Raw genomic sequence first — 25,038 nt, forward strand, 5'->3', positions numbered from 1 at the left:
CCACGTCTTTGAACAGACGTCCTTCGTCTGATTTTGGGAGAGCTAGGGAGGAGAAGGCTGTTTTCCATACATTCAATGGAAAGCATATTTTCTCCAAGGACAATCTTAACTCCATTCCCTGACACAGAATTTGATGATTGAGGTGAACATGCCATGGAAGACATTTGTTAAGGTGTTGGCTCTAAAAACCAAAGTCACTTTTATTTATCTGAAAGTATGTAGAAGACGGATTGTGTTCCAAGTTCATTTTACAACAGTTTTTAGCCAATCATGACCAGTTAACTGAAGCTTGCTGGGTTTCTCTGCAGCTTTTTGTTATCAAGTTAGTACAAAGGCTGGTAAATTTGAATGTCTCTTCTTGTTGAGAAACTTCTCTAGTTATGAGATATAAATGCTTTTTGATAAAGCTCAAGGAAGCTCATTTTTTAATTGCTTGACATGTGAGAGCTCAAGTTCTGCTATTGTTTCAGTCTTTTTGTTTTTTAAGGGCTATTTTTTTTTTTAAGTGTGACAGCTCATTTTCCAGGAGTCAGTAACTTCAATTCATTAAATAAATTGGTTTCCTTCAAAAAGTGATAGCGAGTTTCTACCTAAAGGAACACACCATCCTGCTAGCAGTCTTAGTTCCCTTGCTTACAAGGAGTGTAAAATCTTAGCATTATTAAAATTCCTTGGGATTTTTTTTTTTATTTTTTTTTGATCCCAGCTTTATTTCACTACGTCTAAATATGTCTATATTGTCATCATTGCTTATAACAGTAATATCTATATATAAACATGGCCTGTGCAATTGCACCTATGTAGCATAATATCTTTATTCCTTTCATAGAATGAAAAACCCAGGAGATAGCTAAAATGACCTGGTATTTTTGAAATTTGAGGAATGATATTTTCTCTTCAATTCTGACTTCAGTAGAGGAATACGTAGGAATGTTAGAAAGAACTGTTATTCCTTGTCTGGTTATTTATTCTTATATCTGAGCTCAGATTTGATGAGGCTGCTCTTGTGTCCTTCAAACTATGGAATATTCTACAGCCCAAATGCATCCATCTGTGAGAGAGGAGGAAAGGACAGAAAGATCAGATGAGCTGTGGAGCAGCCTGTTCCCATTTCACACAATTTTTATGCAATGACACATAAGAAGCCCTGGTAAAGGTGAACTCCATATATAAACTTCATAAACATTACCCTCAGCCCTACCATGTGCAGCGAAACTGTGCCATTTCTGTTACTGGGGACCAAACATGGCTGTAGGAATTGCACCACGCTGAGGGGAGTGAGACCTTCTGGTCAACTTTGATTCTATGATATTTGTTGTGCCTAACATAGATCTACCAAATACATGTCCCATCCATCAGTATTCATTCCACAACTTTTTAGATCAGGTTGCTTTTTCTAAAATTAGTTGAAATATAATGAAATAGAAATATTTCTAATGATAAAGCAAGTCATCACTCAGAACTGCTAGTTTTGCATAAGTAGTGATAATAGCAAGAGTGTTAGTGAGCCTAGATGTTGGGATACATATCCCATATCTAAGGATCTCTGAAGAACAGAGAAACCTTTGTACTTTCCACTGTCCTCATGCAACCTAGAAAGCCTAAACTTACCAAGAAGGTCAATGATAATTTCTACAGATGGTCCTAAAGTTAAAGTGGACTGTTGTAGCTTTCCCAGAGGTCTCCTCTACATCAGAAAATTGGAGGTTCCCTTGTCACACGGGCTCCCAACCAGTTTAGATTCTGCTTTTTTCATACTGGGGAATGAGCGTCACTTTCTCGTCACACTTGCAACTGTCTCTGTGTTCACGTCTCCAGTAAAGTTAACAACATTTGCCTGCCACTAGTTGTTAGCACAACTGCAATTTTTTTCAGGTTTTCTAACCCTGAGAGTTTGGGGTTGCTTAAAATGAGACTGTAATCTGCACTGGTTTGTAGTCTGCCCAGGATCAGTATAAATCCTCAGTGCAAATATTGAGTGCTTCCATTGTAGCGGCTATTAAAACCATCTTACTTTGTTTCTGAGTAGATGTGATAAAGTGTAAGCAAACAGTTATGAACAATGATATTTCTCTCTCCTTTTCAAAGCTATGAGCATATTTGGCAAACTCCACCCATGAACTTCACAAAGAATTTCTGCATAATATGTAACACAAATTATCTCAGAGGCAGAAATGATAACAGAAACAATTCAGTTGAAAAACACATCTATTTGTCATTTGGAAGCAAAGCAAATTCTTTACAAGAGAGGTATAAATTGTTTTCTTTTTGTCTGGCAGAGACAAAGGAATATCACATTTGAATCCATTATACTCCACGTCAACTGTCAAGTGTTGCCATATTTTGATAAATGTTTTTTTTCTGTGGGATTTGGTTATATTGGGCTCCCTATGCCACACATCTTGGGACTTTCATTTTAATTGTGCTTGCTTGTCTGTACTTTTGCCCCAGTTTGTCTTTTCTTTTAATAATAACAATCCAAAAATAATTATTTTTAGTGCCAAATTTTATGTCGAATAATTACCAAAAGCAGCCATAAAATTCATGCATTGGTCTTTTGAGTAATGTTTAACCGATGGATTTTTTTTAAAGTGCAGTTTTATATGAAAGCAAGGGTTGAAGCAGACATCACAGATTTCTCATCTATGCTGAAAAGGTGTGCTAGATCCTCATTGTTATGAATCAGCAAAGCTCCACTGAAATGATCCCTGGTTTTAATTCAGAGATAAATGCAGAACAAAAACTTCTTCAAAGCAATGTGAGTTGCGATTTGTAAGCTATGTTCTCATCAATATTTTTATTTTATGGAACTTAAGGTAGAAAGAAATTGCCAATATGTGACTCATGGGAGAAAATTTCAGCCTACTCTGTCTCTGTAAGATTTTGTCCCAGAGTTTCCAAACTATGGGTCTTCAAGTAAAGCACAAATTGTAATTTGGGTTAATAATGGTGTCTAAAATATCTTTTCCTCCCATATTCCTCTATCTAGTCCCAAGACAATTAGAAAAAGAAGATCCCTATAGCTGATTATGCTGGTGCGATACTCTTATTAAGAATAATTTTGGCACAAGTATTTGATTTCGATTTTTTTTTTACTGCAATAGTGTTGATTATAATGGATTCTTAACAGAATGTGGCAAGTATTTATTTTGAATTATTTTCACCATCCCAGATACAGATAGCAAGAAACAAATACATACCTATGTTGTTTTAAGTGAGAGCTATTTCAGTTCAATAATAAAGGCAGTTATATCATCACCCAGTGGAAATTCAGTGCATCTTAGCTGAATTCAAACAGCTGTTACTGAAAACATTTCATAGCTGGTTTTGCTGAGATTATGTATCTTGTGATAAGAACGAATAAAACATTCAGAAGGAATTATTATTTTATTTTTTCCACTTCTTTGTACCGTAGAAATGCTAGATGGTTGTAAGACTATTAAATGTCTGTGCTGACCAAAACCCTTTTTATAATTGCTATTATATACATGTACCAAGAGTCAGCCAAGCCCTTTCCACCCCATGAATGAGAGAGAAAAAAAGAGGAAGAACCTTTCCTTTACTGAAAAGAGTACAGTGATGTTCTTTCTACAGTGACCCAAGCCAGGCAATCTTTGTCATGCTTTTGGCCCCTATTGCTGTATATAACTTCACCCACGTAAGTGGGCTGCTCACCCAAATATAAAGGTTTGGAGGTATCCAAATTTATTTCTAAACTAGGCAATCTATATAACTAATAATAGTGTCCACAGCATTTGAGGTTATAACTTGAATCAATCTCGTAGTGAGGAACATTTTGGAATGGGATTTTGTATTGAAAGGAAGTTTATTAAAATAATATAAATGGTTTGCTGCTAACTCTAAATCTGCCTATTCTATGATACGTAATATAAAATATTGTTTATTGACTGGATGAATGACTAACGCTGTAAAGAGAGTTTGTACAAAGTGTACACAGAGTATACGTGATTCTGGGAGACTCCCCAGTCTTTCTGAATTTCCCAAGTGTTACTGGCTTTGTGTTTGGAAATAGCTGATAGAAGCTGGAAGGATTCCTGAACACTCAAAATGTTTGAAAGTGCTGGGGAGATGCATAGTCAGCATAATGGCACATGAAAAGTAAATCTGATAAATAATATATATAGCAATATTGTAATCTCTGTATGTTTGGTTTCTGTTTGTTTTGTTTTGTTTTGTTTTCAAAAGCTGCTGCGTGCTCAGCTTTAATCGCTCCTTGAGAGGACAGACAGGAGAGTCTTTTGCGATAATTCAATGGAAGTATCCATGAAGTATATGGAGGTATTTAAAAATCCAGTGAAGTTTTGGGTGCACAGACTACCTTGATCTTTTCCCACAACAAGACCCCACAGAAATTAATTACTATGAGAATTAGGATGCTGCCATTCTATCCAATTGGTTCACTGTTTAAAAGACTGAGCCATACGATCTGGATCTATTTGTGTCCATTAGACACCAACAACTATTAGAAAGAAGTAGGCAGGAAGATTAATGATAAACGCTGCACACCTACAGCTGGATAAACCCTGACATGAAGATCTGAAAAGCCGTGGATGAGAGTGTCATGATGTATGTACATGTATGTATTCCTCATAGACCTTGGGGTCAGATGTATGTACATGTATGTATTCCTCATAGACCTTGGGGTCAGCAAATTCTTAAGACTTGGTACAGTCAGACTGAGATGCACAAGCCACAAAGGTATAGGCATTTATATTGTCTGGCTTTTAGCATTTCATTAAAAAGTTAATGTGCACCTTACAGCCTTTGAAGGACTGTAGTGAAGTTTAGAAATTTCTATAATAGACCAGAAGATGTGAATGGGACAGCAATGCTTATGTAAACAAGTAGCACCAAAAACCACAGGGTGGTTTCTCCTGAGAACGTAGAAGTCTGTCCTTTGATATTGTAGAGAATATACTGAAACCTGTGCAGATGCTCCTTTTTATTATATAATTGAGCATAAGTGGCTTCAATGTGAAACGATCTTGCATCAGTTTTGCTGAAATGAAGTGCTGTTTAGCACATTTTTTGAACCTATTCACAAACAGCTGTCAAACCAAATGCTCTGGCTGGATACTTTCATGGCCATTTTAGAATTTTATAACGCTGGCAGTTATACAAGCTAGGATTATAAAAGTAATTAAATGATATGTTTTGGTCATTGGCAAATTGCTCATGGGAATCAGGAAGCAATCTTCTCTTGCTGACTTTGCTTCTTACAACATGCTTAGGCTGGAACTGTAGAAACACAACTGCTCTGAGAAATGCAGTCTCGAGGCAAAAACTTCGTAACTTCCTTAGGCAACTACAGCTCAGCAGCTGTCCTGAGAAGAAGTGGCCTTGCTCTAGGATTCAGGACAACCTTTCTCAGCTTAGAACTACTTACGTCATTTCAAAGAGTTGTATTTTGCAGTAAAAAATAAATAAATAAATAAATAAATAAATAATCTACTTTTTCTTTTTTTTCCCTGCTTTTTATTTATTTATTTTTTCTTTCTGTTATTTTTTTCTGTGATGGGACAGATGGGGTTTTCCCTGGGCAGCCTGTTTGCTGCCCCAGCTTCACCAGAATGCCTCGGGTGTTCTTTTTCATCTTTCTCCAAAGTCTCAGGTGTAGTCAGAGGACTCAGCTAGCTGAATAAATGGGCTTCCCTCATGTGGTAAATCCTGTTCTCTTAATGGCTCATTAAGCAATTTTTAGCTGCCAGAATTAAGCAGCCTCCGAAAACAGATTGATTCTGAAAAAAAACAAAAACACAACAGTTTTAGTACAGTCTATCAAGTTGGGATTTTCCTTTTTTTCTTCCCTCTGGCTGGTTTCCTTTTTTGTTTGATGCTTTCAGATGCCACGTCTGCACTTTGGTTGTAAAGTATTTTCTCATGTGGTCATTATCTTGTTTCAGAGTTTGAACGTAGATTGTAAATGTAGAGCATCATCTGTGTGTTACTGTTACCTGAAGTTTTGCCTGTCAGCCAGCTTTCAAACTTCCAAGATCAGTAGATTTTGGAAGTTTGAAAGCTGGTTGACAGTTAAAACTTCCAGAAGCTAGGCAATTATTTAGGTACCTCTATAGTTAGGCAGTTTTTAGCAAAAATATTCTCATAGTTGTTTCCAAACAGATCTTCGTAAAGAACCAGTGAGAGAACCCTTCTGTTCTCTCTCCTTGGGTTTATTTACATTATACAGAGAGCATGAGTTTCAGCTCTAAAATTATTTGCTTGTGCTCTTTTATTGTCAGATGGACTGAACTTATTCCTCTTCTTTAACCAAAATGAATTATTTAAATTTATTCATTATTTGCTTTCAAAGATAATGTTTATACCCTTTTTACCAAAGCCATTCACCTATACATGCTTCTACGTATTACCAGTATGCTTTATTTTCATACTGCTGTAAATGATAAGTACCCCAATCAAATATTACGTGAAAAGTAAAGTTGCTGTGCTATTTAAGTTGGTTACCTAGGTGAGTCTGGTCCTGTAGCTTGCTCTCACCAACATCTTTTATGACCTTGATCAAGTCACTTCGCACTGCCTCTGTTCTCCTGAATATCCGTATCAGTATTCTCCTGCACTCCAGTATCAACTGGAGTTGATACTGGGCACGCTTCAAAGCCTGGAAAGCTCAGCATCTCTATTTAAAAAAAAAATATATTAGATAGAGGCCAATCGAAGTGCAAGCTATTATGAGTAGTCATTACATAAATCATTATGAGAGTGATTTTCTTAAAATATTCAACTTGGTGGTCTTTGCTATCTCTGTTAGGACTGAGGAATAAGAGCCTGATAAATAAAATCTGACATTGGTTCTCAGCTAGGTCTTCAGCCTGGCATATTCATTTTTTTTTTCATCTCCAAATAAAAAATTGAGGAAATTTTGTTTTATGTGTTACAACATGATGCAGTCATCTAAAATTTGATAATTCTTTGAGTCCAAACCAGTTTTGGAATCTATTTTGAACGTGTGGCTAAATGAGTGTTTATATACCTGCATGTATGTGTAAAATATATATACAGATTGTAGGTTTTTGCGTGCATTTATCAAAATTGAATGATGATTGCCCCTGTTTAATATGATGTCAATTGGTGATCTGAGTAATGAATCATAATCTTTTGAGATGAAAAGATTAGCATAATAGTAAAATATACTATTCTCAGGAAAAACGTATATGCACTTGTAATTTTTCTTATTGTAATGTCACTATGCATGGTACTTGTAAAAATAACATCTATGCTATTCTGATTATTTTATCCTTCAAGGTCTCTGGGATGCATTTTATACGAGATGTGCTGTATGGACCATGCATTTTCTGGACACAATTTTTTGTCAGTTGTGCTAAAAATAGTAGAAGGTGATACACCTTCTCTTCCTGATAGATATCCGAGCAAACTGAATGCAGTGCTGAGCAGGTATGTTGCTCTCTTGTTTATCAGTTACTTAAGTTAATTTGGAAAATCACTGAATTTTCAGTTTTGTTTTCTTCATGTTTCAGCATGTTAAGTAAGAATCCTTCGATGAGACCAGCAGCAGCAGAGATCCTAAAAATCCCTTATGTTGATGAACAACTTAAGGTATCTAAGAAGAAAAAGCGATAGCTGTACACTTGCCACTTGAGTATGTATTTTACAGAAGTAGAGTGGAGACAGAGGAAATGTGTAGAGAAAAAATAACTTAGAGTGCAGCCAGTGGGAACATTAATCTAGGGGACTTTTGAAGCTAACAGTATGACTGAGGCAGAGAGGCAGTGAGAAATTAAGCCTTTCTCACTCTACATGCTGAATGTACCCCCCTTTAAAATCTTATGAGTAATAAGGGGAATGGATATTTATGCATAACGAGTGCAGATCATTTGGACTGGGTACGTGTCATCTCTAACTGTTCTAGTTAGTCATAATTTTAACAAAAAACAGTGCATCTTTCTTTTTTGGTCCCTGGTTCCAACGTATTTATTATTTGACTTTGTAAGGAAGTAGGGAAGGAAACTGCTTGATCATTTTTTGCATTAGGGCTGTTTTGTGTCATATTGGAATCTGGATCACTTCAGCCTCAAGCATTGATACTGCTTCTATTTTATTTCTTTACAGAATATGCAGTACAAATACACAAATATGAATGTGAAAGACAAGGGGCTTAACTGGCAGAAAGAAGCTGCTCCCATTTTTGATGCTGTGTAAGTATTTTTAAGTGTTTTGTGGGCAGAACTATAAACAATTATGGTGTTGCCAAATACTATGCTGTTGTAAACAAATGTTTGTGTTAATCTCCTCGTGCTTTGCATTTAAAGGGATTTTGCCATTCCCCAGAAATACAAGACAACCACATTAATGAGTTGCATAATCAGAATTTAGGGTAAAAAATGGATGTAATAATTAAATATTTTTATTCTGGAGTGTCGTGGTTCCGCTCGAGTGGGCAGCCGAGCTCCACCACAGCCACTCTCTCACTCCCCCTCCTCAAAGAGGAATGGGGAGAAAATATGTGAAAAGGGCTCAAGGATTGAGATAAGGACGAGAAAATCACGCAATAATTATTGTAACGGGCAAAACAGACTCGGCATAAGGAGATAGTAAGATTTATTGCCTACAACTAACAAGCGAGAGAAGTGAGAAAACAAAGGAAAAAAAAAAACCAAAAGCACCTTCCCCCCCCATCCACCCTCTTCCACCTCCTCCCCCCGAGTGGCGCAGGGGAACGGGGGAATGGGGATTATGGTCAGTCTACAGCACTTCTTCTCTGCCGCTCCTTCTCGGTCACTCTTGTCCCCTGTGCTGTGGGGTCCCACCCACGGGATGCAGTCCCTGATGAACTGATCCGGCGTGGGCTTCCCACAGGCAGCAGCTCTTCCAGAACTGCTCCAGATATGGGTCCGTACCACGGGGTCCATCCCTCAGGAGAAAACTGCTCCAACCTGGCTCCCCTACGGGCAGCAGCTCCTGCCAGATCACCTGCTCCTGCGTGGTCTCCTCTCCACGGGCTACAGGTCCGGCCCGGAATCTGCTCCGGCAGGGGTCTTCCACAGGCGGCAGCCTCCGTCGGTGCAGGGCCACCTGCTCCACTGTGGTCTCCTCCACGGGCTGCAGCGTGGAACCCTGCTCCACCGTGGTACTCCATGGGCTGCAGGGGGACATCCTGCTTCACCATGGTCCTCACCACAGGCCGCAGGGGACTTCTGCTCCGGCGTCTGGAGCACCTCTCCCCCTCCTTCTACACTGACCTTGGTGCAAGGCTGTTCTCCCACTCCCTTGACTCTCCCGGCTGCTGTGTGGCGCAGCGTTTTTTCCCTGTCTTAAATATGCTCTCACAGAGGCGCAAAACAACATCGCTTATTGGCTCGGATCTGGAAAACAATGGGGCCCTTCCCAAACATGGGGCAGCTTCTAGATCTTTCTCACAGAAACCACCCCTATGGCTCCCTGCTACCAAAACCTTGCCACGTAAACCCACTACATGGAGCCATAAATTGTGAGGGTGTATGTAGCACATGCACAAATTAATTTAGTAACAGTGAGTGTGCAATTAAGTTAGGACCTTTGTCTGTATATTTTGAAGGCTTAGATCATCATTTTAGTTAAGTCGTGGTCATTTGTGTACTGACTTAGTTTGTGTACTGACTAATTGTTGAATGTGAAGGCTATGTTTCCTAAATGACATCCAAATGAAGACATAAACACTTAAACGGTTCATCTAATACATCCATAGGATGCTATTATATTTGTCTTGTAACTTTCTTGTGAGAAATTAAGACTAGTGGTGTTTCTTGACTTTTAAATCAGTGCTGCCTTTGCACATGATCTCTCTTTTAGGCACCGAATATATATTAAATTAATTAATTGTGTCAAATTACGGTGCGGCAGTGATTAAAGCAAATGTCAACACGGGCAATTTCATTTTGTCTTTGTAAATTATCTGCGTGGTTTCAATGGCAGCTTCCATTCCTCTTTGCTTGCTGTCCCTGAGTTTTCTTGATGTGGTTTTGCTCTGTTAGGAGATAGCACATTCAAAATCAGGAGTTTGTGATCCTGTGCAGACGTGGCAGTCATCTCCATCTTTTATTTCCTCTGAATAACTTTCAAGACTTCAACAGCTATCTGATTTATTTATTTATTTATTTTTTTAATGAATAAATAGTAGCAATGAAAAAGCCCTTGCACCAATTCAGAATTAACAGTAGATTCAAGGGAATTTGCCTTTCCCCTTTTTGTAATCTCTGTTCTCAGTGTAGGCCTGCAGTTTTTCAGCTATGGTCACTTTGCAGTTGTTACCAAGACTGCTGCTTGCTAGTGTTCCTTTAGGAGAGCTGATCAACTGCAACTTTGCAAAAGAAAGGGTTGTTTAATAACAGTGACAGGAGGAATGTGAAATAAGGACACTGGATTCAACACTGAAAAATATTCTGTACGTTTTTGTTACCTGGTGTGACTGCTTAGAATATATCTGTAAAGCTCTCATAGCTTGAAATTGTGGTTGGAGTTTCCACCCTGTCACTTCTGTTCTTGCTTTCTCTCATTGTCAGATGAGTCTCTGTCCTCTTATCAGACAAGAGTTCTCTGTTTAGGTTTCCACTTTAGTATAAACACATTGTTGAACTTTGCAACTATAGATATGAGGCAATAACAAATGATTCCTGTATTGTCTAATTCTTGGTATTCATAATATTCTACTATTCTTGTTTCTGCTACAAATAGCTCTTCGCTAGTATAGCAGAAACACTACAGTTACACGGGCAGATGTGCTGTACTCAGGAAATATTAGACATACCTTTTGCTTATTGTTGCTGTGTTCAGGTTGAATTAATTAATTCTTGAGTGGATTCCTGTTTATTCAAATGAATTATAGTTAACTGCAGAGATGTTCCTCAGAGATATACCTTAACTAGTTTTGAGGCACTGAAATCTTGCCCAAATATTATGCCAACTCTCTATAAATAATATTGAATGTTAAATGCTTATTAAAACATACACTATGAGAATCTTCAAAAAATGTTTAATTCATGCCTTTATTTTGTGGGTTTTCACCTACATTCCATATAGGATTTCAAACTATCCATATGCATCAAAAAATTATAGAATCTTTCATGAAGCAGTATTTTTACCTGCAAAATATATATCTAGACCTCAAACATCCCTGTGTTTCTAGAACAGATTGATGAAACCATTTTATATTATCCATAAAATATACTATGTTCCTTTGTCATTAGTTTGAATATATCAAGTCTTTTCACCTTCCAAGCGGACATCGCTTATTGACAGAGCTAACACCCAAGCAGGACATGATTGCATATCCCAGGGTCTACAATTATTTTTTTTCAAAAGGAAGTCTCAAGTGTGTAAGATGAAGAGCAAGTTCTAACTACAAACATCTTTTTCTTATACTTCAGTTAAAAGCATTAAAAAGTCAGCTTCTCTGTGCTGAGGTCCAGAATCGTAAAAACTGGATAAGAGCTATATTTGTTAGAGCACAGAAAGTTACCTTGAACTTTTCAGAGCATCAGTTTGAGGAAAAAAAAAAAAAAAAAAAAAGTCGTCCTAGGAGATGAATGTACTGGAGTCTGATTCTTTTTTGATTAAATGTTTAGAATACACGTACATGCATAATTCTATTATGACTTTTATTGCATTTATGAGAATGTTAGCTTCTGTATTGCTACTGGTAAGCAAAGTGACAAACATTTTTTTCAAGCCCATATTTAAAGAGGTAGGTACAATGAAGTAAAAATATCTGAAAAATGGTGTTATACAAAGAGAAAAGTGGTGGAAAAATAATTTAAACATAGGGAGTTTCCCGCATGTGCTGTAGTCGGTGTGTGCACAGGGAGCTGCTTGTTATGGTGTCCTCCCCAGTCATCGCTACTTTAAATTTATGATTTTTTTTCCTCACCAGAAATTATTTTTGGTGTGTATAGTTGAGTCCGGTTTCTTCTAGTAAAAACCTCTAATGGCTTAGTTTATTCCAGTCCCAGGCAAGTCATACATTTTAAATATTTAACTAAGAAGAAAACTCTATGAATTCAGTTTCAAATTGGATGAAAAATGACTTTTTTTCCCATGAGGTTCTTATAATTTAAATCAGAAGGTTTTTTTTTAACAGGGGACAAGAAATAAGTCTGCATTATTCATACTTGAGGAGTTAGTTCCATTCTTATTAATAATTAAAATCTTCTTGTCTTTGTCCTTAGTCTTTCATATTTCACAGTAATTTTCATATCTTTACACTATTTCCCTCCATAGTCAACATTTGAAAAGCATAATGAAAGCTTCTCAGTTATTAAAATACTGATTTCAAAATGGTAGTCTGCAAGGAGTGTTGCTATTTGTATGCTTACAAAACTGGGCTCTTAGATGGTAAGTGAGTTTATCTCATAAGAGCAAAAATAGACATTTTAAATTCAGAACTTTTTATCATGAATAAAAAGATTGCAAAATTTTGGTGTGAGTGAAATATGAGTGCTATGTCATTGCAAACTATGGTTCAATTTTTGCAATTACTATATGATGTGAGGTAAAATCTGAAATTAATATCCTTTTTCTGATACAGGTCTAGTATTGCTCTCCTGTATTGATAAGTCCATTTTACCAGTGAATTGTTTTTATTGATTAGGACTAGAAACTCAAGAGGATGACATGATAATTATGACTTTCATTGAAGATGCATTAATGCTATCTTTTATTGCAGCCAATTTGTAACAACCAATGCAAAATGTATGAATGGTATTTCTTTTTTTTTTTTTTTTTTTTTTTTCCTGTGGTTCTCATTTGAAAACTGCCTTTGGATTTGTAATATGCTCAATAATGAATCTTGACAGGGTAAATATTTCACTGTGCTTCAACATTTATTCTTCTAAGGAGCTGAGTTTACGTTTTTCTGTTCTCACATGAAATGCCTGAAATGATTCATGTTCTTCATTAATCTAAGTCTAAGTTTCAGTGTAAAAGAAGCGTTTGCTTTCCACACTAAGGTCTGTTTAGTCTGTTATAGTACCTGTGACTTTCTAATTATTCCATTTGAAATGTCAGTATGTTTCAATATCAAATCAAAATACCAATATTTACATTTTTATATGAAAATAAGCTGGCATGCATTCAATTTCAGGCAGAGGAAAGTTCATTTGCAGACTCTACAGGAACTGTCTGAAGTTCAGAAAATGACACCACGGGAAAGAATGAGGCTGAGGAAGTTAAATGCAGCAGATGAGAAAGCAAAGAAGTTGAAGTAAGTTGTGCATAACGTTAGTTTTGTGCCCTAACCGTGCAGTTTTCCTCTTTCAGCAGTCTAACGAGAGAACTCGAACAGTCAAGTTAAAAATAAAAATAATATTAAATTAAAAAAAAAGAGTCTTCAGCTACTTAATGTGAATCCCCATTCACTTTGATGAGTTAAATCATAGTAATTATTTATGTAGAAAAATAATGTATTTTAATAAAAAAAATACAAAATACATAATACATAATGTAAAATTATGTATTTTGGGTTAAATAACTACATGAGAGATTAACAGATTCATTACAATAGGGGATTTTGTTAATGACTTGTCATGTTAAGGATTGCATATTCTGAGGAGTCAGACATTTAGTTACAGTGCAGCTTTTTTCAATTCTTTTGGCCCAAGAGATTTGTCAATGGAAGTTAATAGCTCAGAAAAAATAGTCTTATCAAATGACCAAGCCATGGGGTAATCAACATATTATAAGGGCTTTACAGTTTATCATTTTATTAAGAAAGTTATAAGGAAAGAGAGGATTTTAAGTACCATTTCCAAGTGGCATGTGGGAAACATCTTGAAGGCTATGTATCTGTGCATGAATTGCATTTTTCAATAGAAAGAAAATACTGTTTTGATGACACACTTGAGTTTTTGCCCATTAAAAATGTTCAGTGTTTCATATGATGTGAATGAAAATCAGAAAAGCTGCACATTCATTTTTAACATTTTCTTCAAAAGTGTTTTGCAAAGTGCAATGTAAATTAACAAATGTTTACTCAGCTATTTATAAGGGATAATAGAGGAATAAGTATTTCTGATCATGAGAATCAGCATCTTAACACTGTTATGCCAAAGCAAGCTAGCAGTTCAGTAAAGCGATGACATCTTACTACAGAGAAATATTGGAAAGTAAAATGAAGCCTGAATTTGTGGCCTCAGTAACTTTGAAGCTGTTGCATATATCTGCAAATGAATAGTAATTTCAGTTGTAAGTTCAATAGTAAATTCAGTTTCTATAAAATCACTAGCGTTACTTGTGCCAGCCTGTTGTGTCCATACCCAAAAGCTGGAAATAAAAAAAACAAACAACAAAGGCTTTAATTTCCTTTTGAAAAACATGTCTGATCATCATTTATGTCTGTTTGACACCAACTCTTTTGTTTGAGACTGGAGATGGTATGCAAGTTTATTCTCATTAAAAAACAAAACAAAACAAAAACTCCTTGAAATGATACCACTATATAAAATGTAACACCTCTTCTACATGGTTTTTACAATAATATGGTAGGCTCATTCTTATATGAAATTTATATATAGGAAGTCTCTCTCTTTCTTTTTTTTTTTAATGGATGGAAATTAGGAAGTAATACTAGTTACAGGATATTTGTCGTTTGCTTTTCATTTTCTTAGCTTTCTTTCATTTTAACATTTTCTATTTATTTTTCACATTTTTTCCCAGCAACAAAAGTAAATATATTTATTTTGTAATACAAAGGCAACATATTAATCTGCAATCTTAGGTTAAAATTAAAAATTAACCTTATTCTCAATCATGAATCTTCAAAATTGATCTATTCAATTTCAACCCTGGGTACTTGCAAGCTGATTCTGCCTGAAAACATGAAATAGTGCAAAAACATAGTACCTTCTCACACTGGAGATCTACTCTCAGCAGTGCAAATCTAGACATAGAAGAGATTAGGGTATTTAGTGATGGAAACTGGAGGATTTGCGTAATGTAGGACCTAGCATAAGTAGTCCTGCACAGAAAAAGCACAATTACCAACTCTACCCCAGGAGAAGTGTTCATAGCACACAAGTATTGTGCGCCTGTCTTTATCTGAAAGTTCCCCTGACTACACAGTGGAATAAAGTCTGACATATTTAAGATCTTTGGAAGAGACAAAAGAGTCTGGGATGGATAATTTACTATTTTTCAATTAATTATGCAGGTTGTGAAAGATAAATATAATAGCTGGAAATAAGGCCTGAGATCTGTTTCTGAGTTCACTAAAACTAACCTCAACTTGAGCAGATGCCATGAATATTTGGCACCATAGCACTCTAATTATGGAAACTGCTTTTCCACATCTACTGTTAGAAGATCCCTTTGCGCAATCCCTGATAGCACATCTTAATCACAAATATTCTGTATTTACAGAGAGCTGGCAGAAGAAAAATATCAAGAAAATATCAAAAGAATGCAAGAATTCAGGTCCCGTAATTTTCAGCAGCTGAATGTCGATGTCCTTCATGTAAGTATGAGCTGTTGTTTCAGATACCTTATTTATGCACTTTCAATGTACCTCTTTTCTGTTCTCCACACACTTTCTTTAGGACTGGACAGACAGTCCAGTCCAGAGATTAACAATTCTCTATTCATTGAACAATTTTCTATTTAGACACCCATAAATCTAAATCTGCTCTCTGAAATGGACTTACTGATCTTTTGTGTGATATCGGAGTTCAAAATACATTCATTTTCAGGATTTTTAATCCTTTAAACACTCTTATTTGGCATGGCTGTGGGTTCTTTTCATTTGAGTAGTAAAGAATACTAACATTTAAACTGTCTTCTTAGTAAGAATAAAGTCTTAGAATGCTTCCCAGTATAATGTAACCTTTGCTTTTAGGATATCTGCAACATAAGATAGTCCTGTTCAGGACTAGTACTACATTTTATCATACAGTGAACAGCATCAGTTTGGAAATAGTCAGTAAAAGCATCACAGCAACAATAAGATTTGTTTTAGTGTTTTGTTTTCTATCTTTTCTGTAGCGTGTACTCTAGTTTCTATTTCTCATTATCTCTGGAGAAAAAAAAAAAGCATGTTAAATCTGTGTTAGCTTGTGGCTGAGTCACTGCTATCATTTAGAAAAGAGGTAGGAGGGTGTTTTTTTGTTTGTTTTGTTTTGTTGTTGTTGTTTAATATGAGTCCCAGCAGTTGTGTGGATCAGGGCAGCCATTGTATTGTGATCCTGCTGAAAGCTCTAACTGTACCTTTTTCTCTGTGCTGCTTTGTTTGATTAAGGAATCTGATGAGCAGACTTCAAAACTAATTCATTCTGAGCCAGTCATTACATGTGACTCTGTGTCCATAGGATGCGATACACAAAGTGGAAATGAGAGATCAAGTCAACTCTGCATGTCTAAGCTTACAGACCACGGTAAGAATAAAAATCTTATATTGAAATGAAACGTCAAGTAAACAAACCAAGATTTGATTTTGTCCCCTATACTTAATCTATGGTGCAGAAACTGCAGAATAAAAACCAGTCAGATTTGTACAGTAGTGAAATAATTCACAAAGAGAACTGGAATCTAGGTGGATGCATGTAGACTGGATGTACAGCATGGTTATGTGGCAGGAGGTCTGGGTGTCCAGAGTTGGAGTGGCATCTGAGCAGCAAAGAAGGTGAACACACCTTCTCCAAAAGAGATGGAGAGTTAGAAGAAAATAGCTTTAACCTTTGCACAGATTAAATGACTTGCGTTAGAAATGCATTTCCTAGATTACCTCATCAGGGCAAAAAAACAGTACAAGAATGTAGAGCATTTTGCACCTTCGGTACACTTTGATACCATTTCATTACCTATAGCAATGAGAGAAGCAGATGGAAACTCTTTAAACTGTTACCTATACTGTCCTCAGATACGTAGCTACTGTTTAGAGGATATGAATACTATAAAACATGCTTAACTGTACACAGACAAGCAAATAGTCAGGCTTTTGAAAAAAAGAGTCAGACTGCAGAGATGTACTTAATTAGGAAAATATTTTTCAGACCACGTATATACGTTTTGTTTCTACAGTCTTCTGGCATAATGTCATACCCTTTAATATTTAAGAATTGTTGTATAATTGCTATTATGGTGGAAGATTTTTATTCAGATTACAGTCTTGAAAGTAGGCATTAATATCATTTAAAATTTAGAAACTAATAGCTCCGTGTTTTAGTGTTGTTTTATGTGTGTCTGTGAAGGCATGTGTCATTAAATCAAAGGCATCAAAATCAGTTTGTTTGAGATGGAGGTGGTTTTTTTAATAGCAAATGGCGTTTTTCTTTCAATGTAGCCTCATTTATGTCAATGTGGTTAGCTTGCTATTTCACAGTACAAGGAGGGATGATCTGTGTAGGAGAGAACCCAGCTGCTAGAAATACATCCTGAGGGGAGGGTGGAGAAGCTTGCAAGTAGGAGACTGAGAGAAAGCAGTAAATGTGTGTGGGAGATGTACCGGGCAAAGCACACAAAGAAACCTAAATAGAAACAGGACAACATGCAAGAAAGGAGAGAAACTGATGTTTCTGTCTTTAGAGGTCATTTAATTGTTAAACTATGATGATGGAAATAAGGTACATTTATATCTGTGATAGAAAAGTTTGGACAATCCAAAGCTATACAAAACTGGATGTGTGTTTAGTGACACTTCTTTTGTCAGACTCTCTGAAGTGGCAGATTCATGAGAAAAAGGGCTTATGGATAAGCAAAGGGAATTACATGGCTTCTCTTCCTTGCTTCCTGAATACCTTGTTGTTCCTGAACCTGATGTCAAAGCTCTTACTTATTCTATGCAGTATTCATTCTCTTCATCAAAAATTTCAGTGCAACCTTACATGTTCCACATGCTATTAATTAAGTTATTAATGGAGTCTTTGTATCTGAAAATGTAGAAACAGTTCCAGCTATTGATTTTCAGTAGAATTTGGTTCTCAATCAATGGACTATACAATAGAAAAACAAGAAATCTAGAAGCAAGGCTATAAAATGATTTTGTAAAGTAGTCTTACATGTGAATAAATTTGGCTAACGTATACCAGGTTAGCAGAAGTAGTTTGATGAATGCCAGACTAACAAGCTCCCTAGTTATAACTAAGAACTAAAAGCAAATGAGGAAGGGGCAAAAAGGCAGGGGAGGGAGTCTGTACATGAATACCATGGAGGCTCAGCAACAGCAACCTTTAAGCTCCTTCAGGACAGACCTAAAAATCCTCTGAGTAGGAAAAGCTGGTTGGGAACAGCTAAGGATAGCATCCCAATCCCAACAAGTAGGAAGGAAAGTTCAAGTTATTTTCAGCTCATATCTTGAAGTCCTTGAAAAATTTGCAATGTGAAGAAAAGAATAGGACTTGGAGGACAGGATGAGGCTTTTAAAGGTTAGGGAGAGGTATAGAAAATAAAACACTTTATACTGTGCTTTAACTGAAAATTACCTAAAGCATTATGAAACACGGGTGTATGTGGTTGGGGAAGGTGTCAGATACAAAGCTTGAGGTTGGTTTTAGTAAGTAGATTTAAAAAACATGGCATCCGATACAATTTTAGTAGTAGTATGCACATTTATTGAAAGCTGGGGGAAAAAAGGCAGTGTAGATAGATGAATTAAAATCAAGATCAGGGTTTGGAGTTCAGAATTTCATGGTGGACAAGTTTCAGCAAAGTCAAGAACATTTAACTGCTGAAGAGTTCTCTGGGAAACAGAAGCTTCTCTCCATGTTTGTTTTATGTAATCAGCGATGATCTTTTGAATATTATTCATTCTAATTAACACCTCTGTACACTTGAGGGACATTTAAAAGAGTTGTCTGAAATAACAAATAGCTGACCAATCTGTTAGTCTTCAAAAGGGTTTACTTTTTGGGAATGTGAAAGAGATCTAAGCAGACACCGTGCTTTTGATGTTGAGGAGAACTCAGTCTATTACAGAAGAGGTCCATTCAGACTGTTCACAGATTGTACAAAAACTTCTTCAGAAACTTAAAGAAATAACCTGATTCTTACAGTACTTACAGGTAAATGCTGCGGGCAATATAAATACTGTTTTAAGTAACAAAATTGTTAGTTTTTCAACACTATGTTCCTTATTAAACCATCTAGCTATATTTTTGTTGTGGCTCCCCTCCAAAGACAGATAAGCACCACACATATGTACCCTCACTGCCCTGTGGTGGTATGGGAGAGAGAAGTGGAAAAAAAGTAAAACTCAAGGACTGAGAGAAAGATAGCTCCATAGGACAGAAAAGAAAGGAAAAGAAAAAAGAAAAAAAAAAAAAAGTAATGAAAAAAGAGTACAAGAAACAAATGATGCACAAAGCAATTGCTCACCAGTTGCCAAATAATGCTCAGCCAGAACTCAAGCAGCGGAAGTCTGACTTATCACATCAGATTGCTGCCCAGTCCTAGTCTTCAGCACAACCCCATAGGGTATGGGACATGACTCTGGCCAGTTTGGGCCAGCTGTCCAGACTGCGTCCCCTCCCAGCTCCTGGCGCACCCGCAGCCTCCTGGCTGGCAGGGCGGTGTGGGCAGATGAAACCTCCTTGGCTCTGTGTAAGCAGTGCTCTGCGACAACTAAAAGGTCGGTGTGTTGTCAGCATCACTCTCTTCTGAAATCCAGAACCCAGCTCCATACCAGCTACTGGGAAGACAACAAACTCTGTCCCAGCTGAAACCAGGACAGCCTCGTGCACTTTCCAGTGTTCTTCTACCATCTCCTCAAAAGCATCGCTGAGTGCGCATTTTACAGAACCCTGTTTCTGACAACGAAGCTCATGCCGTGACCTTCCAAAGGGTTGAGCCCTTCAGGGATGCCCCCTGCCTGCGGGTGTGGGGAGATGGCAAGTGGGAGTTGGTAGGGTGCTGCGATACACGGAGGCTTTCTTTGCTGAAAAGTTCTCGTTATTACACATGGCCACAAACCACCACTGGGCAATATTCTGTGATTCAAGGCAAGCATGGAGAGAGGTGTCAGGCTAATTAAGAAAAGCCATCTTGGAAGAGACCAAACCCAGGAGTGGGCCCCAAGGAATCAAGAACAAAGTGTCACTGCAAAGACGTGAGGCTCCCATCAGAGTTCAGAGTCAGCCGGGAATCCCCAGCACAGGTTCACTGGATTTAGGATGTTCTGTAGGCAAGAACAATTTGTGCCACACAGGAGGTTCTGAGGTAGAGAGATGATCCATTTAGGGTCGAGAAGGAGTCCTTTTTCTATCAAGAGAGACAGAAGAGGGCAGAGGACACCACCTCCTTTGAGCAGCCAAAAGCTGCTGCTAATTTCTGTGTTTTACCTGAGATGAGCGAAAGACACTGATGCTTCCTAGTCTCTGAGAATGGCACCTTTCCCAGAGCTGTTCCTCCTTCTCAGACAGCCCATTGCCCTTTTAGTTCCCTGCCTTTGCCGTTGGTGGTGGTACCTAGAGACAGCCTCTGGTTCTTAGGCTGCACTTGCAGGAGGCCAGCAGCGCCTTCCAGGGATGCTGCAGGTTGCCAGTCCTGGTTCCCCAACTGGCAGGCATTCTCTGCTGCCAGGCTTTTAGGAGACTTTTGCTGTCAGCCTTTTTTCCAGTCGGGCCAGGTCACCTTTGTGGCTGCTCCTGTCCCGAACACTTCCCATTCCCATGATGACTCCTCACCCCCAAATGACTTCTCACCCCCACGTCTCACGGACCCGCCACCCACAGCCACTCCCCATCAGGAGCAGACATCCCCAAACCAATTCATGGCGGGGACAGCACGGGAGGGCTGTGTCCAGCCCCCTTCCCCCCCCCAGTCCCCCTGATGCTGAGCGATGCGGGAAGAAGTGCAGGCAGAGGCTTTGCAGGGTGGAAGAGTGGTAATTTATTCTTCCTGGGGGAATCGTGGCTGCCACCCCCAGCCCGTCCCCAGGTGAGGCCCGGCCGCCTGCTCAGGCGGGGGGCCCGGCCTGCCGGCCCGCGTGGTCCCCGTGTCCCGGCTCCTCCTGCCGCACCCTGTGCAGCCAGGATGTGTCCCCGACGTCGGCGTCCTGCGGGGAGCGTGGCAGTCTGCGCCCGACCTGCCCCGCGTGCCACGAGAAGCTTCTCTCAAGTCTGCGCTCCGTGGAGGGGCTGCGCGCCCTGCGCAGGGGCGAGACGCTGCGGGAGCGGTAGTTGGAGGGGCTCCTCTGCCCCTGCCCCCGCTGCTGCTGCTGCTGCCGCCGCCCCAGCCGCGCGTTCCGCTGGAATCTTCCGCGGGGTCTTCGGGCCAGGCGCACCACTGCTACGATGGGCCCGCGGCACATCGGGCAGGTGTTTCTTGCCTCCGCCCAGACGTGGATGCACTCCAGGCAAAAGGAGTGCCTGCAGGGGTCCACACGAGCTGCGCTGGACAGCGGGCCCAGGCAGATGGGGCACATCTCGTCCCCGGGGGCCTCCTCGGGCTGCTCCTGCCGCCGGCTCATGGTTCCTGCAGCTTCCGCGATGTGCAGATGGTCGTCCTGTGGGGGAGGCTGCCCTGGTGCTGGGCGCTCAGCAGCTGCCCGGGGTCTTCAGCACCTCGATGTCTCGCAGGTCGCCGGCAGGACCTCAACAACTCACGTGCCACCAGGAGGACTACTGCAGAGAGAAGCAGGGAGAAAATGTTGTATCAGCAAGCAGACATTCGCTTTCTAGGTTCTACCAAGTTGTCTAGAGTGCTGTAGCTGTCAGCAGTCTGTGCATGGATTGCAAACACAGACTACACTTAGGCCAGATGAGGTACATGGATGTCTATAGGTGTGAGAGCATTACCGAAGGCCCTTGATGGCTTGCGTGCAACAACAATGGCTTCGCGTATGCCTACAGCAATAGCTCCGCCCGTCTCTCTCTCCTTCCAGCCGTGGAGACTCGAGCTCTCGCCTACCACCAGCCGGACTGGCCGCAGGCGCCCTGCGCAGGGCTTTTATGGGCAGCCCCCTTCTGTGAGGACACCCCAAACCCTGCTGATGTCACCTATGGCCTCACAGAAGGGGGCTGCTTATAAAAGCCCTGCGCAGGGCGCCTGCGGCCAGTCCGGCTGGTGGTAGGCGAGAGCTCGAGTCTCCACGGCTGGAAGGAGAGAGAGACGGGCGGAGCTATTGCTGTAGGCATACGCGAAGCCATTGTTGTTGCACGCAAGCCATCAAGGGCCTTCGGTAATGCTCTCACACCTATAGACATCCATGTACCTCATCTGGCCTAAGTGTAGTCTGTGTTTGCAATCCATGCACAGACTGCTGACAGCTACAGCACTCTAGACAACTTGGTAGAACCTAGAAAGCGAATGTCTGCTTGCTGATACAACATTTTCTCCCTGCTTCTCTCTGCAGTAGTCCTCCTGGTGGCACGTGAGTTGTTGAGGTCCTGCCGGCGACCTGCGAGACATCGAGGTGCTGAAGACCCCGGGCAGCTGCTGAGCGCCCAGCACCAGGGCAGCCTCCCCCACAGGACGACCATCTGCACATCGCGGAAGCTGCAGGAACCATGAGCCGGCGGCAGGAGCAGCCCGAGGAGGCCCCCGGGGACAAGATGTGCCCCATCTGCCTGGGCCCGCTGTCCAGCGCAGCTCGTGTGGACCCCTGCAGGCACTCCTTTTGCCTGGAGTGCATCCACGTCTGGGCGGAGGCAAGAAACACCTGCCCGATGTGCCGCGGGCCCATCGTAGCAGTGGTGCGCCTGGCCCGAAGACCCCGCGGAAGATTCCAGCGGAACGCGCGGCTGGGGCGGCGGCAGCAGCAGCAGCAGCGGGGGCAGGGGCAGAGGAGCCCCTCCAACTACCGCTCCCGCAGCGTCTCGCCCCTGCGCAGGGCGCGCAGCCCCTCCACGGAGCGCAGACTTGAGAGAAGCTTCTCGTGGCACGCGGGGCAGGTCGGGCGCAGACTGCCACGCTCCCCGCAGGACGCCGACGTCGGGGACACATCCTGGCTGCACAGGGTGCGGCAGGAGGAGCCGGGACACGGGGACCACGCGGGCCGGCAGGCCGGGCCCCCCGCCTGAGCAGGCGGCCGGGCCTCACCTGGGGACGGGCTGGGGGTGGCAGCCACGATTCCCCCAGGAAGAATAAATTACCACTCTTCCACCCTGCAAAGCCTCTGCCTGCACTTCTTCCCGCATCGCTCAGCATCAGGGGGACTGGGGGGGGGAAGGGGGCTGGACACAGCCCTCCCGTGCTGTCCCCGCCATGAATTGGTTTGGGGATGTCTGCTCCTGATGGGGAGTGGCTGTGGGTGGCGGGTCCGTGAGACGTGGGGGTGAGAAGTCATTTGGGGGTGAGGAGTCATCATGGGAATGGGAAGTGTTCGGGACAGGAGCAGCTACAAAAGTTTAAATTGCTCGGTTGTTGTGTTGGCCTCGCATGATAAGAAGATTCAGCTCTATCCACAAAATCCAGGCTGAAGAAGGAACATGGTGCCCAAAGTAGAACTTAATTAAATTAGCTGAATTTGCAAAAGATCAAAAGTGCTGAAGCAGTTAAAAAATGACTGAGCATGTGCAAAAAAGAACAGACTGAAATACAAAATGAAGAAGATTATGAGCCTTCATCAGAAAGCCCCCAAGTGCTACCACCAGAGTTTACTATGCCTGCGATAGCAGGAGGGACAATATGATAATTAGGTCTGAGAAACCATTAGGATAAGTCCTGCCCTTTCTTAAGAATTGCATGAATATGGATATCACCGTACCAGAAATAACTACTACTTGTCTTGCTTGCATGTACATGTCAAATGGAATTATTCCCCACATAACCCAGTGGTGTTAATAAAGAATATATGCTTTCTGTTTCTCCAAAAGAAGTCTTGGAAAGCCACATTGCTTTTTGCATTCCACCATTGATAAGGACAGAACAAGAAACTGAGGAACAGCTTATCAGCTGTGAAGGTGGAAATTGGCCAGAGACAGTGGGAACGTGCATGAGAAACCTAGGGTTATTTAGAGAAAATGAGGATGTCGCGCTGTGGAGGGGCTGCACTCCCTGCGCCTGGGCAGGATGTTGTGGGATCAGTACCTGGAGCTGCTCATCTGCCACTGCACAACAACCCCAAGCAGCACTACAGGCTGGCAGATGAGTGGCTGTAAAGCTGTCTGGCAGAGACTGACCTTGGCATATTGGTTGATAGTCGGCTGAACATGAGCCAGCAGCGTGCTCAGGTGGCCAAGAAGGCCAACGGCATCCTGGCTTGTATCAGAAACAGTGTGACCAGCAGGGCTAGGGAGGTGATCGTCCCCCTCTACTCTGGTGAGGTCTCACCTCAAGTACTGTGTTCAGTTTTGGGCCCCTCACTACAAGACAGACATCAAGGTCCTGGAGTGTATCCAGAAAAGGGCTACGAAGCTGGTGAAGGGCCTGGAACATATGTCTTACGAGGAACAGCTGAGGGAGCTGGGGTTGTTTAGCCTGGATGAGGCTCAGGGGCAACCTTATAGGCTCTCTATAGGTACCTTAAAGGAGGCTGTAGCAAGGTGGTGATTAGTCTATGCTCCCATGTGCCTGGTGACAGAATGAGGGGGAATGGGATAAAGTTGTACTAGGGGAGGATTAGGTTGGATATTAGGAAGAACTTCTTTACTGAAAGGGTTGTTGGGCATTGGAATGGGCTGCCCAGGGAAGTGGTTGAGTCACCATCCTTGGAGGTCTTGAAAAGACATTGAGATGTAGAGCTCAGTGATATGGTTTAGTGGAGGGCTGGTTAGTGTTAGGTCAGAGGTTGGACTAGGTGATCTTGGAGGTTTCTTCCAACCTAGGTGATTCTGTGATTAATCTACCTCAAGAAGGGTCCAGTTTTAACATGGGAGTGGGCAACAGTGAAAAGTTACGTGAATAGCAAGTTATGCTATTTTTGTTTCAGTGACCCAGGAGAGGAAGCTGTGCATTGAGAACACACATTTTCAGAGCTGTTATCTTGGCTGTGCTCGGTGCTTTGCTAGAGAAGTGCTATCCACAGTGACATCATTTCCCCACCATTTGCTTTTCTTCCATAGAAAAACTACAAGCTTCCTTCTCACCAATGAGTCCAGTGCGTGGCTGCCATAGGTATCTATTCATACTTCCTTTTCCTAAAGA

The 25,038-nt window shown here is 40.8% G+C and overlaps 1 protein-coding gene across 1 annotated transcript in view; it reads left to right on the plus strand.

The window, feature by feature from the left end:
• NEK11 (NIMA related kinase 11) overlaps window positions 1–25,038 on the plus strand; it is a 102,919-nt gene that overhangs the window by 34,636 nt on the left and 43,245 nt on the right. The window contains exons 7-12 of the mRNA XM_082754524.1: window positions 7,282–7,431; window positions 7,515–7,593; window positions 8,107–8,192; window positions 13,112–13,231; window positions 15,385–15,478; window positions 16,256–16,391. Of these exons, the coding sequence (XP_082610650.1) occupies window positions 7,282–7,431; window positions 7,515–7,593; window positions 8,107–8,192; window positions 13,112–13,231; window positions 15,385–15,478; window positions 16,256–16,391 (665 nt within the window). The remainder of the gene's footprint in view (window positions 1–7,281; window positions 7,432–7,514; window positions 7,594–8,106; window positions 8,193–13,111; window positions 13,232–15,384; window positions 15,479–16,255; window positions 16,392–25,038) is intronic.

This window comes from Aythya marila (assembly GCF_965140915.1).
Source record: "Aythya marila genome assembly, chromosome: 2".
NCBI classification, from domain to species: Eukaryota; Metazoa; Chordata; class Aves; order Anseriformes; family Anatidae; genus Aythya; species Aythya marila.